Source organism: Urocitellus parryii, chromosome 6 (genome assembly GCF_045843805.1).
Source record: "Urocitellus parryii isolate mUroPar1 chromosome 6, mUroPar1.hap1, whole genome shotgun sequence".
In the NCBI taxonomy this organism is placed as follows: domain Eukaryota; kingdom Metazoa; phylum Chordata; class Mammalia; order Rodentia; family Sciuridae; genus Urocitellus; species Urocitellus parryii.
Window position 1 is genome coordinate 107,994,743 of NC_135536.1, and position 18,034 is coordinate 108,012,776.

Consider the following 18,034-nt stretch of genomic DNA (forward strand, 5'->3'; position numbering starts at 1 on the left):
TCAAGCCTCCATTCCTGAACCTTAACCCAAGAGTCAGCCCCTGCGGCCTGCACCAGGAAACAGGGGGTGCCTGCCCTCTAGGAGGCCAGTCACATGGCTGAAATGGACATGGTCATATAGTCAGATACCTGGACCCTAGATACCAGGAAGGCACCAGAGAGATTAGGTCCAACTTCACCATGGTGTGAAGGACAAAGTTAGAGAGAATGTTCTGGCCTGGGACACTCTTGGGACAAGAGCTTGGAGCCCTGGTGTTTTGTTCAATTCCTTTCATTCTCAGAAAGGAAATGCCCTATTTGTTCAGCATTATAAAAGAAGTTCCTTCTGGCTGTGAAAACTCAACAGTTCAGAAAAGTGTGAGGAAGCCAAACCTTTCTTAACATTAATAGAACACTCCTGTGATTGGTCCTCTAGGGTTATGAGACCTTTCCCCACATACTAGCCAATTTCATCTACACCATAGCTCTGTGCCGTGAAGGCAAGGAAAGTGGCGATTAACATTGTGTTGGCCTCTTTCTGTGGGTGATCTGATTTGATCCTTGCCACAGACCTAGGGTGGTTCTCAGACTTGAGTGCACACCAGCATCACCCATTCTTGCTAAAATGATGACTGGGCCACCCGCAAAGTTTCTGATTAGTAGGTAGACCTAGGATGGGGCTGAGAATTTGCATTTTAACAGCCACACATGGAGACCCAGGTGAAACTGAAGCTGCTGGTCCAGGGACCACACTTTAAGAATCATCTACAACCCCAATTGTAGCTGAGGAACTGAGCTCAGTGAAATCAAAGCTCAGACCAGTCTAGCAGATAGTCCCATAGTGGTCTGCCTGTTTTGGGAGTCTCTACACCTCCCACTTCTTCCCCCCTGGTTTCCTGCCCACCCCTCATGCCACCACATATGCCTTAAGGAACAAGTGCTAGTTCCTATCTCTTTTCCTTAGCTGGCAAGGCTAACTGTGAACACTAACAGGCAGGCATTTCAGCAGCTATAGGCCAAGATCCTCCAGAACACACATACACCCCAACTCAGGAAAGATGATAAATAATTACAAATGGGTAGGCCAGATGCAAAGAGATCCTGGATATTACAACTTGAATTCGAAGTAACTGGAACTATAGCCTATCATTTAATAAATGATAGGAGGTCACATTACAACTCTCAAGGGAGATCCTCAAGACACAGGAATAAAGGATTCAGTTCCCTAGTATGAAACACAAGTCTGACCCTTTCCAGCTCTCCAAAGAGTGCTATGGGTGTCTCTTTCATCTCCTGGATGGCAGCTGGGAGCAGGGGAGAAGGCCACGGGTGTGTTTTGAGTTGGCTGATATTCACCTTTGAGAAAGAGAAAAGCCCTCCTTCATTAAACCATCCTTTAATCTCATGTGCTCCCTAACTGCCATTTTCAGTTTTTCCTTTGGATCTAAGGCCTTCTCATTACACTGCAATTCGAAGGTGAAGTCACACAGTGCGTTGATCCCTGCAAAGGACAGGAGGCAGAGTTTACCTCCTAGCCTCCTTCATGTGTTTCATCTAGTCTTTTAGTGTTTGGGAAAGGGTCATAAAGGGTGTCCAGAGGCACAGGGCAAGTTCACTGGGAGCAACTTATTCCACTAGATGGAGGACAAAAGGTGAGTGGAGGTGGGGGCTGCAGGACCTGAGGGACGTGAGCAGGAGGCCTGCCCCCATGAAGTCTGATAGGGAACAGACAGGCGGGAGCAGTGAGAACATGCTAAGGGAATAATTCTATAAACAAGACCCACTGTGTGACTCCCACATGCTTTCTCTTTTAAAAAACATTTACCTGCAGCCCTTTCTTGCTTAAGTTGACAGGATATGTGTCACATTCCTCAGCAAACTATCTGTTATCTGCAGGAGAAATGCAGGCCCAAAATGCTGATAACAAGAACGCCAAGTTACCCTCAAGGAGGGCACTTTTTGTGACCCTTACCCAAACCAGATTCCTGAACTCAAGGAGATAAAGATAATTCTCTTTCACCATGAAATCTATAAGAACAGGTTCCAGTCAGGATGGGCCAAAGGGACTATGGGTATCATAACCAGTGGGGACTTGAAAGTCTGATTTCATCCTGCTGTCAGTCAAAAGTCAATGGATTAAAAAAAATATGGCATATATACGCAATAGCATTTTACTCAGCAATAAAAGAGAATAAAATCATGGCATTTGCAGGTAAATGGATGGCGTTGGAGAAGATAAAGCTAAATGAAGTTAGCCAATCTCAAAAATCCAAATGTTTTCTCTGATATAAGGAGGCTGACTCATAGTGGGGTATGGAGGGGGAACATCGGAGGAATAGATGAATTCTAGATAGAGCAGAGGGGAGGGAGGGAAAGGGAGGAGGCAGGGGATTAGCAAGGATGGTGGAATGTGATGGACATCATTATCCAAAGTACATGTATGAAGAGACGAATTGGGTGTCAACCTACTTTATATACAACAGAGATATGAAAAATTATGGTATATATGTGTAATAAGAATTGTAATGCAAAAAAAACAAAGTACATGTATAAAGACATGAATTAGTGTGAACATACTTTATATACAAAGTTATGAAAAATTGTGCTCTATATGTGTAATAAGAATTGTAATGCATTCCGCCATTGTGTATTTAAAAAAAGAAAAGGAAAGGAAAAAAAAGTCAAGAAGTGGGCCTGGGCAGAAAGCTCTGGAAATGTCCCTGGAACCTTCAATAAAAATGGAAGGCAGGAGGGGCAAGCCATCTCTCTCCTGAGAAGATCCATTCTTTCCCTTCAGAGTGTCCCCTTTTCCCCTTTCCAATCCCTTCTAATAAACTCATATGCATTATTCTGGTGACATGTCTAAAATCTTTCTGACATGATCACAAGAATCGAAGTTTGAAGGGGGGCCGCAGCACTGCCTCAGTTTCTTGGAAGGCCTCTGCCCAGTAACAGTGCCCATACTGGTTGCCAAAGGAGACTGCAACGGAGACTCTTTTGTCTAGGAGAGGAGCCAAGGAGTGGATCTGGGACAGCAGTGTGAGTACATGGCATTGTCTAGGTCACACTGAGTCCTGCTAGAGCCCAGGCCAGTCCCATCATAGCCGAGAAGCTGGGCAGGAGCCCCTGTGAGCAACTGCAGCCAGCTGCCAGCCCCTTGCCCCAGCAAAGCCCCCATGTTCCCAGAGTTCTCTGTATGGGATGGAGTGGCTGGCCTCATGGATACCCTTTGGGGTGGTGACTTAGAGAGGTGGGACTCACTCTCCATCCAGGAGAGGCCTCAGCATTCATGTTCCTCTCCCATCCTATCACCTTTAAAATTTGTCTTTTCTTACCTGCCCTATATCTATATCAGATAGTGGTATTTGTTTCTTTCTGAACCAACCCACATCCAAAGAGCATTGTTGGTTACTATCAGGAGTGAAGCGAAGTGCTCGTCCTCTGCTCATGTGCTGGTTTTGGGTCATTAGCTCCAATGTAGGCTTTTGTTGTTGTTGTTGTTGTTACCCTGTTGTTTCAAACACACTGGGATTTCCCCCCTCCTTAGGGAGGGCTAAAACAAACAAACAAAACCCTATAAGGGTAAGGATGACTCTCCCAGCTAGATGGAACTTTTTAACTCTTATATTGAATTTAATATACACACAAATGAGTGCAAGGATCATAAGCCAACAGTTTGACGAATTTTCACAAACCTGACCCAGCACTCATATCAAGGAACTGAACATAAACAGCACCTCCTCGGGTCACCTCTACTAAGCACCTACTATTCTGTTTGGGAGCATAGGTTCGTTTTAGCAGGCTGGAGTTTGTCCTCAGTTCACGTGACAACATGACTTGCAGTCACAGTTTGGAATAGGAGAAGCCACCAGGGCTCCCCAGGATTGACTTGGCACTGGTTTGACTGGGGAAACACAGGTTTTTGTCTTTCTTTCTCTCATGATGGAGAAAATCTCAACCCGGCAGATATTTAGATGCTGTATCAGTCACCCAGGAGGAGTTCTGGGCAGGGCTGCCCCATCTTCGTTGTCAGAAGCTCCTCCTCTCTTTGGGGTGCCATTTCTGTGTCAGCCTGGTGATCTACATGCAGGGGATGGGGGTAGAATTCTCTCTCCGCACACCTCCAGAAGCCCCACCATGTGCACCAGGCAGCAGGAAGCCCGGAGGCAGGATGACTCAGCACTGTCTACGTGCATTGCACAGAAGCTGAGTTCTGTACCCTGGAAAACCAGCATGTAGCACTTGGTTGGACTTGCCCATTTAGCACAGCCCTGGCTGCTTGGAAACCCTGCCCTCCAGCACCAATGCTGAGCCCTCTGTTTACCTATGACTTGGAGCACAGGCCTGCCACCAGCCCCAACCTGTCTGTCCCCTGAACCATCCTCCATCTTCCTCTTCCACTTGTCCCTCTGAGGGCTGACCACACCACATGCACCCATTTCACTAATGAAAACCAGATTGCTTTTGAGCTTACCCTATGCAAGTCCGGGCATCATCAGACTCTGCCCTCTGCTTCCTCAACAAAGAGCTGCTCTAATTGAACAAGGCAGAAGGGCAGAGGTCTGGCCAGGGCCAGTGGTCAGAAAGAAATGCTCTGGACCAGTTGATAGGGTTGCATAGAGAAGCCCTCATGGAAGAACACTGTGTCACAGGTGGCAGCAAATCTTTTCCTCCCACTCCTAGAAACAGTGACTCTCTGTTCCCTATAAACATCTCATTCTGCCTGGGGGGCTGTAACAGAGAGGCAGGGAGCCCTGCAAAGACTTGATTTGGATTTCCCAGTAGAAGAGGTGGGGTAGAAAGATCTTGAGAACATGTGGTCAGCGGTCCTCTAACAAAGCATTCATAAGATAAGAATCGCTTGGGGACTGCAGTTTTTGCAGTCCCCCACCCCCCCTCTCTCCAGCCTATCATGACTGAGGCTCCAAAATATGCATTTTTGGACAGCATTCCAGGTGATTCTGATGTAGGTAACCCCAAGCCACAGTTGATGAACACTGATCTAGACAGACATAGCCCACTCCCCTCCGCACCAGATTCAGAGAGGAAGGTAAGGCTCACATGACTCACAGAAGATCATACTGTTTAAGGCCCAGAATTCAGGACCCATCCTTTTTTGTGTAGGTCACAAACATTCCCACCATCAGCATACAGACACAGCCCACCAGAGGGGTCCACAGCCCAACTCATTTGATTCTTCCTTTGTGAGGTCTCTCACCCAGCCCTTTCCTTCCCTGTTCATGTGCTTCCTTCAAGTGCCACCTTGCTCTGGCTTCCCTTTGCGCATTCGATGTCCTTTTCACCTCTACCAACAGAACTTCCTCCACCTTCATTGAATCCTCCCCATCTTCCAAGGCCTTGGGAAAAGACCAGTTCCTCCAGGAAGCCTTCCTTAACTATTCAGCCCTCTGAGCAATCAGAGAACCGAACTATTTATTTATTATGTTGTTATTACCTATTATATTCTGCTTTCAACTGTGAACTATAAGTAATTCCAAGTTACAGACTACAGCCTACCCCTTAATTACATACTCATTCAGCAATGTGCTTTGCACATCAAAACATTAGGGATATTAGCAATAATGGAGCTATATAGTGCCAGAGCCAGGTAGCTGTTTGGTCAGTTCAGTGACTTTTCTACACCTCCTGGACTAGTGAACACCCTAAGGCTAACCTTTGAAAATCAAGGTTAGGGCTTTCCCTGGACTATGTGTCCACTGCTGTAATCAACTTCCCTGACTGTCGCCACCCCACAGCCATTGCATCTCATAGCTTTAACTTTGGCAGCATAACTCTGCCTGCTTCAAATGCCTCCTGGGCCAGTGTGGTCAGTTCCAGTCTCCAGAACAATATATCTTGTGTATCTTTTATGACACTGTCCCTAACAAAACATTATTGTTGAGTTTCTTGTACTTGCCAGAGGAACAGGTGCCTGGCTTCCCATTCCCACTCCAGCAATGACAACATTCACTGCAATGACAATTCAGTGCAATGACATGGTCAAGCCAACCTGGAGCTGCCTATCTTGCAGGCCTGCCAGAGTGACTACATGCTATTGAACCACAGAAACTCTGGGGCATACCTAATGCTCCTCTCTCCATGTAAGACAGCATCCCTCCTCTACCAAGGACCAACCATCACCCCCTCATCCATCACTTGCTTATGAAGATGGAAACAGGAAGTTAATTCCAGATACACTAATAGCTCAAGTTCTAGGGCCTGAGCCAAACTTTCAGAAAGGAGTCCTTTATTCTTTGTTTATTGTAGGAAAAATGTCCTATGAGGAGGCAAGTTTCTCTCTTGCCCAGTGCCCTTGCAGTCTGGAGGTACCCAAAGGTTTGGTAGAAATCCCTGCAGGAATCTGGAAGCCTTAACCCTGTGGCTCCCAGCTCAAGTGCACAGAGCAGGCTATCCGTGTTGGGAAACGCAGTGTGTCACCCTCTTGTGGAACCGTCTCTCGGGGATTCCTTCATCCCTTCTCTCAACAATACCAGCACAACTTTTCTGATCCCCTAAAAGCATGAAGTTTCTGGGTTTGCATTAAATACTACCATCTCCTTAAAAATATATATTTAAAAATCTCTACTTACCAACATAGGTCCACTTGGATCCTGCAAAGAACAAAAGGAAACAAGTAAGTACAACTGAACTGAAGGAGTTAGGGAAAACATGACAGATTTTGTTTTGAAATGGGTGAGATTGAAAAGGAGGTGGATACCCAAAACTTAAGACTTCTGAGTTTAAGTCAGAACCACAGCTTCTCAGAACAACTGTACTCCACTTGTGGGCTCAGGACGGGGAATTCATGCAGGGCTCGTGTGTTCTTTTTCAATTTTTTTTTTAATAGTTGTAGATGGACAGCATGCCTTGATTTTATTTGTTTATTTTTACGTGGTGCTAAGGATTGAACCCAGTGCCTTATACAAGATAGGCAAGTGCCCTGCCACTGAACTACAGCCCCATCCCTCATGGGTTCCTGAATAAATGCCTCCCAGATATCTTAGAAAATCCAAAATGTAATTGTCCAAATAGGTAATACTTTCACATGGCTCAAAAAACCTAAAGCAGCCAGAGGGTCCATTCATTAAAATCTCTTCCCCTACCCTTGCTCCCTGTTTCCATGGGACACCTGGTTTATCAATGGACTGTGAGCCTTTACACAGGATTGCCACACATGTCTGTATTTATATCCCCCTCCCTTTCCCTCACATAAACATCTACCTTCTGCAAGCTCTGTTCTATATCTTGCTTTCCCCCCACTCAACATACCCTGGAGAACACACCAGCACACAAAAAGCAGAGCACTAATCAGAGATGGGAGACATTTCCTCTAAGAAAGCTACCATCCTTCTCTGAGTTAGTATCCCCAGAGGCAGTAAGAACATGGAGGAGTGGTTCTGCCAGGAACATAAAGAGAGTCACCTACCACCTCTCACTCCACACCCTTTACGACATACAGGTCCTTCGTTCCTACATGAAAAAATGTATTTTTAAAAAGTCATTGCAGAGCTGTGCGCCTATCTCCTTACCTGCCCACCTTCCTCTTCAGCTCTGGAAGAAGACTGAGCCCCAAGCTGAGATGCATCCCCATGTGTCTCAGGGGACACGTCCAATGAGGGGAGGTGCAACTTCTAGGCCCCTCTCTCCAAGCATCGCCAACTGCGATGGGAGAGCACCGCTGGAAAAGAAAGAACCCCACATCCCCTTTCTCTCTCTGTTTCTAGTAAAACTTAACTGGCATGCAATCTGGTCATTTATCACAGGGGCATTTTCTGCTGGAACCAATGGTGATTTTTAATAGTTAAAAGAGGACTTTGTTGTTCTTGTCCTATTCTATTTCTTTGCCTCCATGGGAAAACCAAACTTGTATATAACCCCCAAGTTTACTACTGGCCCTTTCACTGAAATGTTGAAAAGAGAGAAATATTACCTTGGAACCAACCCAGAGAAGACATTGGACCTCTTTTTTGGAAAATTTTCCTTAACTGTTGGTTTGAGGGTCCACCATTGAAATACAATCATGGTTTTCAGAGGTAGGAAGCCAGATGATTGCTGCTTTGCCAGGCAGAGCACATGGATGTCCAAGAGGTAAAAACCCAAGTAAGAGGGGCATTCATCCTCTTTCCAAAGAGCAATCCTGGATGTCCCCAGAAAATATCTGCTGCCTCTGAGCAGCCCTGCACCGGCCAGGAGGTTGCATTGCACCTGCCCCAAAATCAACTCGCAGATTTAATACATCTTCCACTATTCCTCCCCAAAGCTTGCTAAGCTGAGGTTTCCCCCAGTACTGTAGCTCTCATTCTCAGATGAGGCACCAACATAATACTCTGGTAAACTCCAAGACAGACATTATAGAGGACATCAGGGACTGTAAAGCCTCTGACACAGGACTGGGGACTTGTTGAAAAGCAGCAGCAATTCCTGTCCTCTGCTCTCTGAACAAGCCCTGCTTGACCCTGAGGACTCAGTGTCTCAGGTACAAACGGTAGTGTCAGGAGGGACATAGGGAGGGGAGAAGCCTCACTGTAAAATGAAGGTAAGAATGGTGAGTCAGTAGAGTCAGTAGGGTTCATCAGTGGAGACCAGGGTCCACCCTGACTCATCAGCAGCTCCAATCCAACCTTAGGAAGCCATTCTGAAAGTGCACCCACATTCGTGGAAGTGTTTGCTTTACGGAGAAACCTTTCTCAGTAAAGGTTTCCCACCTCTAGCTTTAGGGGCAGGAATTTTAACAATATTAAACTGACCCTACAAGGTACATTAAGCCAAGGCTTCACTGGCTTCCTGAGGGAGTAGTTCCTTTCCAGAGGAAAATCATTCTCCTCCTCAAAAGTTCATCTGTTTCTTCCAGGAGACTTGGGCAGCTCAGCCAATGCCTGTTAGAACCTGCATACCCTGTTGGTGCTAGGCAGGGAGATGCCCTGGAGGGGATGCCATGAGAAAATGAAGATTTGGGCAGGGGTGCATGGACCTGCCTGTTTTCTGTCCTGGGTGCTAGAACCTTCCATGAGTAACCATTATCTGTCGTCCAGCAGCCAAAGACTTCCCAGCTCTCCGGAACAGGTTCAGGCAGAGCAGACTCTCCAGAATTCACTGAAATGCCCCTTAGCAACAGCAACCAAGAGTTCCAAGGTTTTCTCCAGAACCTGGAGATCATGATCCCATCCTCCCCTGGCCCCAGCTGTTTTTCTTTGACATTCCTCAGTGCCAACTGAGGGAAGCTTCAATGCTCCACAGAAAGCAGATCACACTTTGACCCTATTACTCAGCTAGCCCCTTTACCCCAACCTTGTGTTAATGCTGATGTTCTATACACCTCAGTGAACGTTACTTTGACCTTGTCTCCTGAGGCAGTCAAAAAGCCAACATAGCAAAGCAATAAATAACAGGGGGGAAAAACCCAACTTGTGTTCTCAGAGTCTAGGGGTAGGTAGGCTGGCTAATCAGTGTGAGATGAGGTCAGGATTTCTACTGCAAACTTCCCCCACCTCAACTTGGAGAATGAGGAGGGAGGGGCCAAGGAGAAGGGGAGGAAAGAAAGAGAGAGAAAAGGAGAGGTAGAGAAAAGGAAGAGACTAGGGAGCAGCTCCCCAAAATAAGGGAAGCAATGAGCTTTCAGAAAGGAAAGGTGGCCAATGAATGGCCTTTCTCTCTTGAATCAACTTGAGACTGAAAAGAATTCTAGCGAACTTCAGTCTCAGAACAGCTTCCTTGAGAGGAAAATATATGTCAAAGTTTGCAGTTTAAAAATTAATTTCTGGACCAAGGATAGAGTTCAGTGGTAGAATGCTTACCTAGCATTTACAAGGTCCTGGGTTCAATTCCCCAATCCCTCAAAAAACTTAATTTCCACTTTTATGTAATTCCTTTCTCCTTCATTCTGTCTCTCCCACATGAAGGAAATTATATTAAGCAGATCATGCCAGCCAGAAGATTAGAAGTTACTTTAGAGCAATCCCACAGCTACTCATGCCCAGCTCCTTGCCTTTCCCCATGTGCACAATGACCTCCAAGAGGAAAGGAGGCTTGGAGCTTTGATGCTGCTGAGCAGGACAATTTCCCATCACCACTACTTAGCCAGGGAGATTTGATTTTCAGCCATTATAATCCCTCTTGGTTCTTCTACAAATGTTCCAACCCAGCCTGGGTCCAGGAACTGTCATACCCACAAGTGTCTCCACAATTTGGGACAAACTTTGTCAAGGGTAGGAGCTCTCATCCATTACCCAGGACTCTTTCACAAAAGTCACCATCTACTCCCCAGAAAAGTGCTCATCCAGCTGATGGAGAGAGGGGTAAGAGCTTAGTGCTATCCTTTTCTTATTCCAAGTGATTCATTAACATGGCCTTGGACTTGAGCCCACACTGCAGGTCCTGCTACCCACCTCCACCTCCTCCTATTCCATTCTGCACCCTCAGCCTCCAGCACTTCCAGGTAAAGCACCCTAATTACAATTATAAATAAGGTGTACGTGTGTGTGCATGTGTGTGTGCACATACTGTACATTCAAGATAATAGAATCCTCCTGGAGAAAAACAATGTTTAATAATGGGATGCGTTATCCCCTTGACTTGGAGATAACAAACAAATAACAACAAAAACCCTACTACTGTCTGAGGGTTGTGCAGTAGAGCGGTAGCAAACAGTTCCTGGTGCTCACACCACTCAGATGCCCAGTCTCTTCTCTACTGTCTGCATGTGGATTAGAGGTGCGATACTTTAAATCCTGGTTCCGTCTCTCCTCCCTGCTTAGCGAGTTCCCAAGCCACATCTCCAGAGATCAGATGGCAAAAAAGCACCATTAGAAAGACAACGTGCTTCTGGATCCATTCAACCTCAGCAAAGGAAAACTGGGCATCCTTTCTTTAAAATGTGTTATTCCATACACTGCTTTCCCGGCTCCCCCAGCAATATTTTTACTTTATCATTAAGAGCCCCGCAGGAAATCCTGTCCAGGTGGGGCTGAGTGGGGTATAAAGAAGGAATGGAAAGAGGGAAAGAAGGAAAGAAAGAAGGAAGGGAGAGAGGAAGAAAAAAGATAAACTTCACCGTTCAGCGGGGCTGGGCTGCAAGGCTGCTGATTCAAGATCACCAGCAGGAGGACAGTCGCTGCACGCAGGCTGTGGTGGGGCATCTTTTGCTCCTGGCCGGTGGCTCCTGACTCCCGGTCGGCAGCTGGCGACTGCCACTTGCTTTCGGACAGCACCGCGCAGCGCTCGCAGCCAGCGGGGCGCGCACCAGGACCGCGCGCGCGCCTTAGCCGGGAGCTAGCACGTCTGCTTTTCGGTCTCCTGGCTCCCCCCGGCCGTTTTTATGGAGCGACTCAACCCCAAACACATGATGTCATCGTGCGAGGAGAAAAAGAACGCCCAGCCTGGGCTGGGGCCGCAGGTCCGAGGTGAGTTGCAGCCTTGACTTCAGCTGTCCTCCGTAGCACTCTTCAGAGCCACTGCTGACCTGGGGGGAGCGAGTGAGTTCTCGGTGGCGGCTGCCTGCAGGCGTGGCGAGATCCGCCTACCTATCTCGGTCCCATCCAAAGAGGTGCGTCTAGGGATCACTTAAGTGGTCGTGGCCTTCATCTGTCACTGCTCCTATTTAGAAACCACTGAGGCACAATGCTATTTAAGTCAAAGTCTTCAGGGCTCCAAGCATGCTCCTGTTTGGACTGGCCACAGGTTCTGGACTGTACAAGATAGCTAACGGGCTGCATTCAATTCAGAAGTTCTGTGACATGCACAGAACATCCCGACTAGGTTCTTAACTTCAAAACTTAAAGGTAAAGAAATTGGGAATCAGAAAATAGTTTAATGGGATATATGTGAACAGCTTCATTCAACAATTAGAATTTATCCTAATAAAAGGTGGACAGACAAGGCCCATGCTAGTTCATGACATCGATTCATCCTTACTAAGAAGCTGATCTCTGGGGTGGCAGTGGAAGAAAAGGACTTACATTATTTCCTGAGCATCTACTGTGTGACAGAACACTGCATCATGTGTGTCTAGATGTTGTGCATCTTGGGGCAAATTAGTGTCTAAGTTCACTTTTCTCACATTTCTGTATGCTTTGCAATTTGTGCATTCATATTTCTAGTCAGATCCCCTTTATATTTTGTCCATATGCAGCCAGCCACTAAGTCAAAGGTTTTATTAACCTGCCGTCCCCAATACTTCCTAAATCTTCCTGCTGCTGTTACTGCCACTTGCAAATCCTACCACTGGCTTCCTGAGACCCTCTGACTATCTCTGCTCTGCTCCTGATGCTGGGCTTGGTTTCCATCCCACTCAGGGACCCCAACCCTACTTCCTACACACATTGCTCAGAACACATTGGCTGCATAAAGATGCCACCACAGTCCTGATACATAACCCCTGGCTTTGTGACCTGGCCCATTACGCCCTCTTCTCTTGACCACCCTCTTCTCTAACCAGACCAGACCTTACCAATCTCAAGTCCGTTCTGACCCTCAGCTTAAGCAGACTCTTAGGCTGGCTGTAGTGTCCTACGAAGCCTCTTTTTTCACATGATTTTGGTGGGAGCGAATATCTTCTCTCCTGACAACCACCAGGAAGTAGATGCCACCCACATTTCAAGGGGTGTTACTGTTCTGTTCCTATCGGCTCAGCTATTGTGTGAGTAATAAAGAGCTCTGCAGTCTCTTTAAGGAAGTTGTTACAGTAAGAATCTTGTCACAAGTACTTCCAGACCACAGGAGGCTTAAGGATGACCTTTTCTGCCTGATAAAGAGCCTTGAGCAAGCTCTGGAGTGGCAAAGGAGTATTTGCTTGTGGTTCTTGTTCAGTGTCTGATTTGTCCTCAAGGGCAGTCAGTTTAGAAGATGAGATGGATTAGAGAACCCAGGAGCCTGGGGAGGAGCCACTGCAGGTTCAGAGATGCAGAGACTGAAACTGTTGGGGTGAAATCATTTGCCACACATTTCACAATTAGTTCAAGGTGGTAAACTGGCCTATGCCCACACCTGCTGTTATTCCCATGCCAAGTATTTTTCCATTGTATCTGGCTAAATGTTAAGTTCTACTTAACCTTGAATGTGCACTTCTAAGGGATCACCAAAGATGAGGGAGTTAAAAAGGGGGAAGGGATAGACTTAGTAGGCCAGTAAAGCTAGATTGTGCACTAGGGTTTATGGAGAGAAAAAGGAATGAAAAGTTTACTGCATATCTAAATCAAAAGAGTAGGTAGCAAGTAAAAAAGAATCAAGAATATAAACTGAGACCTAATTGCCCTAAGTACTTTGAATGAGCTTTAAAAGGAGAGGAAAAAAGATATTCTTAGGTAATCAGAAGAGGAGGGCAGGAAGCCAACAGAAATTGGTGTAATGGTCAAACTTAAAAAGTATTCAAGCTGAATGTCAAGGATCCCTCCAGCAAACAACACACACCTAATCAGCTGAAGTTCCAGACTCTGGGGATCCTTTCCCTGCTCCTGGAAACTTGTGTAGATGAACTTGTAAGAACTTGCTCTGCCCTCAGCAGGCAGGGCTATTATCAGCCAATAAATAGCCCATTACCTGATGAGATGAGTTATAATGGAAAGTGGACCTTCTGTACACAAAATGTAGTAAATGGCCATCAAGTGTCACACCCAGGCTCCAGGGCACAGTGCCCCTCTAGAATATTACCATTTGAATAGATAGGAGGGTGAGGCTGGTGAGTCAAAGGGCAGAGGAGTACCCAGGAAAGAATGCAGGTTTGGTGTTAGGAGATCTGGGCTGAAGTGCCTTGCCCACCACTTCCTCACTGTATGACCCTGACTGGCACACTTTCTTCACCTGGAAAGAGCAGGTGATAATCCCTGCCTGTGGACACTGACAGAACTGAGCTAAGGCTGGAAGGAGATAAGGCAAGTGGAAACACTTATGCTCCTCCATTCATTCATTCATCCTCTGTGGGCTAGGCACTGCATTGGGCATAAAACAATCTCATGAATAACTATATAATTTTAGTAAGTGTAATGGAAGGTTGATATATAACCCAAAGGGCCCCATTCAGTTCTGGGGCAGTGACAGAAGACGTCATCAAGTGTGAGATTAGATTCTATGACTTTATAAAACCTTTGAAATGCATAACCAGGCCAGGCTCCTCTTTCCCAAAGATGGTGCTGTTGGTGGTATTTGCACCTTTCATCAGCTAATTGTTGGCCTTTTGAGTAGAAAGTTTAGATAGAGGGAATTTCATTTCTTAAGAATGAACTCTTCAAATAGTGTCACTCAGTTGGGAATGTGCCTTTGTATGAAGCGAAGGAAGGACTGCTAAGAAAGAAAGAGAAAGGGAAGAGAAAAGAAAAGGCAAGGCAGGACTGCTGGGAGGAAAACTAACATTTATTGGGCATCTACAGTTTGCCTGGCCATGCATGACCCTTCACTCTCACAGTAACCTGTGGAGACAGTGTTAGATTTACTATTCTATGTATGAAAAATCTGAGACTTGGAGAAGATAAAACTTTGCTAACACAGGTTCACGGGCTTTTGAATGGCAGAGACTGGATTCTTAGCCCAGATGATTCTGTCTCCAAGGCTCAGAAAGGCTCTTTCCATGCCTATCCTACAAATGCTTTAAATGGCCGAGTATGGTAATGAGCAGCTGTAATCTCAGCAACAGCCAAGGTTCCTAAATTCAAGGTCAGCTTCACTAACTTAGTGAAATTCTGTCTCAAAATAAAAAGTTAAAAAAAGAAAAAAAAAAGAATGGGGATGTAGCCCAGTGGTAAAGCACTCCTGGGTCCAATCCCAAGCATCCCCCCAAAATATTTCAAATGGGGATGTTTTATTACTGAATTCATCTGAGATGTGTATTCTCCAATTTTATAGATTCTGTGATCATTTATTTGTTGAACATAGGCATAATGTGACAATTCTGGCAAATAAATAATGCTCAGCAGGGGACAAGGCTGTGTCTTCTCCAGGCCCCTTGGGGTTATTGAGGGATCCTATACTCTGATCTATGCCTGGAGCATCTGCCAAAATATGATACAAAGAATCTGAGAACTCAGAGCTTGATTCCACACAGTTCTCCAGCAAAGGAGAAGACTGAGCTCCTTGTTATATTAATGAGTTCTGCTTTGACCTAGGAAAGAGGAGGAAGAGGGTATCAAAGAGAGGGAGAAAGGGAGCAGGAAGGAGAGGGAGGGAAGAAGGAAGAAAAAGGCCAAGTGTACCCTTTGCCTAGTGCTGAGGCAACCTCTCGGCCAAAACTTATATGGACCCACTGATCTGGGTGCCAAGGTCCATCTTTGAAGTCAGCGTTGTAGTTTTATTTGCATCTGCTCTACACCTTTATAGTGATGGCATGGAATCATCACCTCTATGTGAACCCTACCACCCTGCTCAGTGTCAGGCAGGATCAGTTGCAAGACCGTATGACCTGCAGGAAAGAATGTAGACTCCTGGCCAAACTCTGGGATATTAGTAAGCCTCTTGTCCTGAACATACCACTGTTTTCTGATCTGTAAGCTTGAATAAGAATGTCTAACCTCAGCTGGGCGCAATGGTGAGGCTTGTAATCACAGTGACTTGGAAGTTTGAAGCAGAAGGGTCATCATTTCCAGGCCAGCCCGAGCAACAGCAAGACACTGTCTCAAAACATTAAAGGGGCTGGAGATATGGCTCAGTGGTAGAGTACCCCTGGGTTCAATTCCCAGTACTGCAAAGAGAGAAAAAAAAAAGGAATGGTTAACTCCACACAGGGGTTGGAGCCATAAATGTGAAGGTGCTTTGGGTCAAAAATAAGAGCACTCAATGTAAGTTAAAATATCACATCCAAGAGTGGGCTTGAAATGAAATAAAATTGGTTTGATCTCCTCTTGGGTTTGCTAATCTAAGAAAATAAAAACTGGATTCCAACAAGAGACATGAGTTCTCAGTCTAGCCATGACATAGTTGCCATGGTTACCCTAGTCCCTGTTGTTTGTCCACTGAATCCTTCAGCTCAAATTTCTGTTGAGTATGGAATAAGGGCTCTCCATCAGACTTCCATAAAGTTCTCAGCATGATCAATAAAAAGTGATACAAATTTGAAATTTTATATACAGAGAAAGCATTTTTAAGGGAAACAAACCTGAAGCAATACACTTCACCTCTTTCCAGGTAAGTTATTTGGAAGACCATGGTTAGCTGATACTACTTAGGAGACATCATTAAGCTGTAATAACTTAAGGTTTCTTGCAGACATCTCTCCTTTCCCATCTGCTGGCTGCATCCACTCTCCGCCAACCTCAGGGGTTTGGTCCAGATCCTGGTCTAGGTCTCAGTCTGAAGCTCATTCCTCTCAACACTGTTTTTCAAACTACTGTGTGTAATCATAGACCACATTTCAGCAAGCTCACAAGGGCCAACATAAAATCAAATCTGGCTGGGCATGGTGGTACACATCTGTAATCCTGAGGAGTCGGGAGGCTAAGGCAGGAGGATCACAAATTCGAGGCTAACTTGGGCAGCTTAGCAAGAGCCTGGTAGAATGCTTCTGGGTTTAATCCCCAGTACTGGAAAAAAAAAATAAAATAAAATCGGACTTTTGCCCTGAGTCAAATAGGTCAAAATGGTACATTACATGAATGTGGATTTTGAAATTCAACTACACCACTCACTACCCTGTGTGATCTTGGACAAGTTACTTCCTGTCCAAGGCTCACTTTCCTCCTGGTCAAAGAGATAAGGGCCATAGTGTCAGTATACCTCAAAGGTATACAGGCAGGACTAAATATAATAAGCTAGGCATGTGAAGAATCTAGCATAGTGGTGAATAATAGGCACTGTGTAAAGAATGGTTCCCTCTAGAAGGGACCTGGACTAGCTGAAAGGGGGCTATTTTGCCCCATAGTTCCAACCCTGATTTGGGCAACCTCACCAACTCCCACGAATCCTAAGGGAGAATGAGCAAAGATTTCCAGGTATTGAGTTACCCAGTGGCCTCTCAAAGAATTTTGGCTTTTGTCATCACGAACTTAGCCTCCTTACTGAGGTAAGATGGCTTCTAAACAAAAAGATTCAAAACCACTGTACCACGGGAAATGTCTGGTCCATTGAAATTTGGAAGTGGGAGGTATTCTAAGCTCAGAGATGCCACATCTTCTTGGAATAGGTTGTCAATTTCCTCCTGCTTGGACACTCTAGTTCTCTACAACTGCAGCAATTTAGAAGCTGACCTTTTATTTCAGGTGCTTTCAGAGAAAACTGGCAAGCAACCCGCAGTTGCTTGTGTTTCAGCTTGTATTCGTCTCTCTTGGCTATCGGGTACCAGGAACATTCAGTGTGCTTCTTCCACTTCTCTTCCAGCTGGAGTTGGTGCACTGAGTGGGATCTTATTTAGGCTGCAGTTCCTGACAGAATTCAGTGGGATGAGAGCGTGGTGCAGTTCGAGTTGCTGGCTTTGTGGCATGGATAGGTGAAGGCCAGCTCAGCAAACTCCCCCTCAGACGGATCAAGTTAAACTGATTTTCTGGCTGGGATCCATCTTCCTCTCAAGTCCTGAGAAAGAGCTAAGTTATGGTTGGTGGCTGGCCAAGCAGGTGAGCAGCCAAGCTTTTACAGTTCTCTCACCCAAGACATCACAGTCGGTGAACTCAAGACATGTCCCCAAGGAAACATGGTGTGGCATGGCAAGCCCACAAAGATGATTAAGGAAAAGGAAATCTTAACTATAGAACTAATTACTTTGTGTGTGTGTGTGTGTTTGTGTGTGTGTGTGTGTGTGTAGGAATTGAACTCAGGGTTCACTGAGCCACATCCCCAGATCAGTTTTCTCTCTCCTCCTTCTCCTTCCTCCTCCTCCTCCTCCTCCTCCTCCTCCTCCTCCTCCTTCTTCTTCTTCTTTGATTAAACTTGCCATCCTCCTGCCTCCTAAGCTGCTGGGATTATAGATATGTGCCACTGTGCCTGGCTCTACGGAGCTAATTCTTAATATATCTACTCCACTTGAAATAAGAGTGTGGGGCTCACTTTGTGGCGATTATGACTGGACTCCTTATGTTTATTAACACTGAGATGCAAAACTTGATTGTATCATATATTTCTCTTTACCATTCAGAACTTTCTGG

General features: G+C 45.7%; 1 protein-coding gene and 1 pseudogene across 3 annotated transcripts in view; one reads left to right on the forward strand and one right to left on the reverse strand.

The window, feature by feature from the left end:
* The window catches only part of Ca12 (carbonic anhydrase 12), a 49,660-nt gene extending 38,547 nt beyond the window's left edge, over positions 1-11,113 (reverse strand). For all 3 annotated transcript variants that reach the window (XM_026384899.2, XM_026384898.2, XM_026384897.2), the window contains exons 1-2: positions 11,029-11,113; positions 6,569-6,589 (exon numbers count right to left, since the gene is read on the reverse strand). In XM_026384899.2, the coding sequence (XP_026240684.1) occupies positions 6,569-6,589; positions 11,029-11,113 (106 nt within the window). The remainder of the gene's footprint in view (positions 1-6,568; positions 6,590-11,028) is intronic.
* A 179-nt stretch (positions 11,114-11,292) lies between these two features.
* LOC113179992 (lysine--tRNA ligase pseudogene) overlaps positions 11,293-18,034 on the forward strand; it is a 71,759-nt pseudogene continuing 65,017 nt past the window's right edge.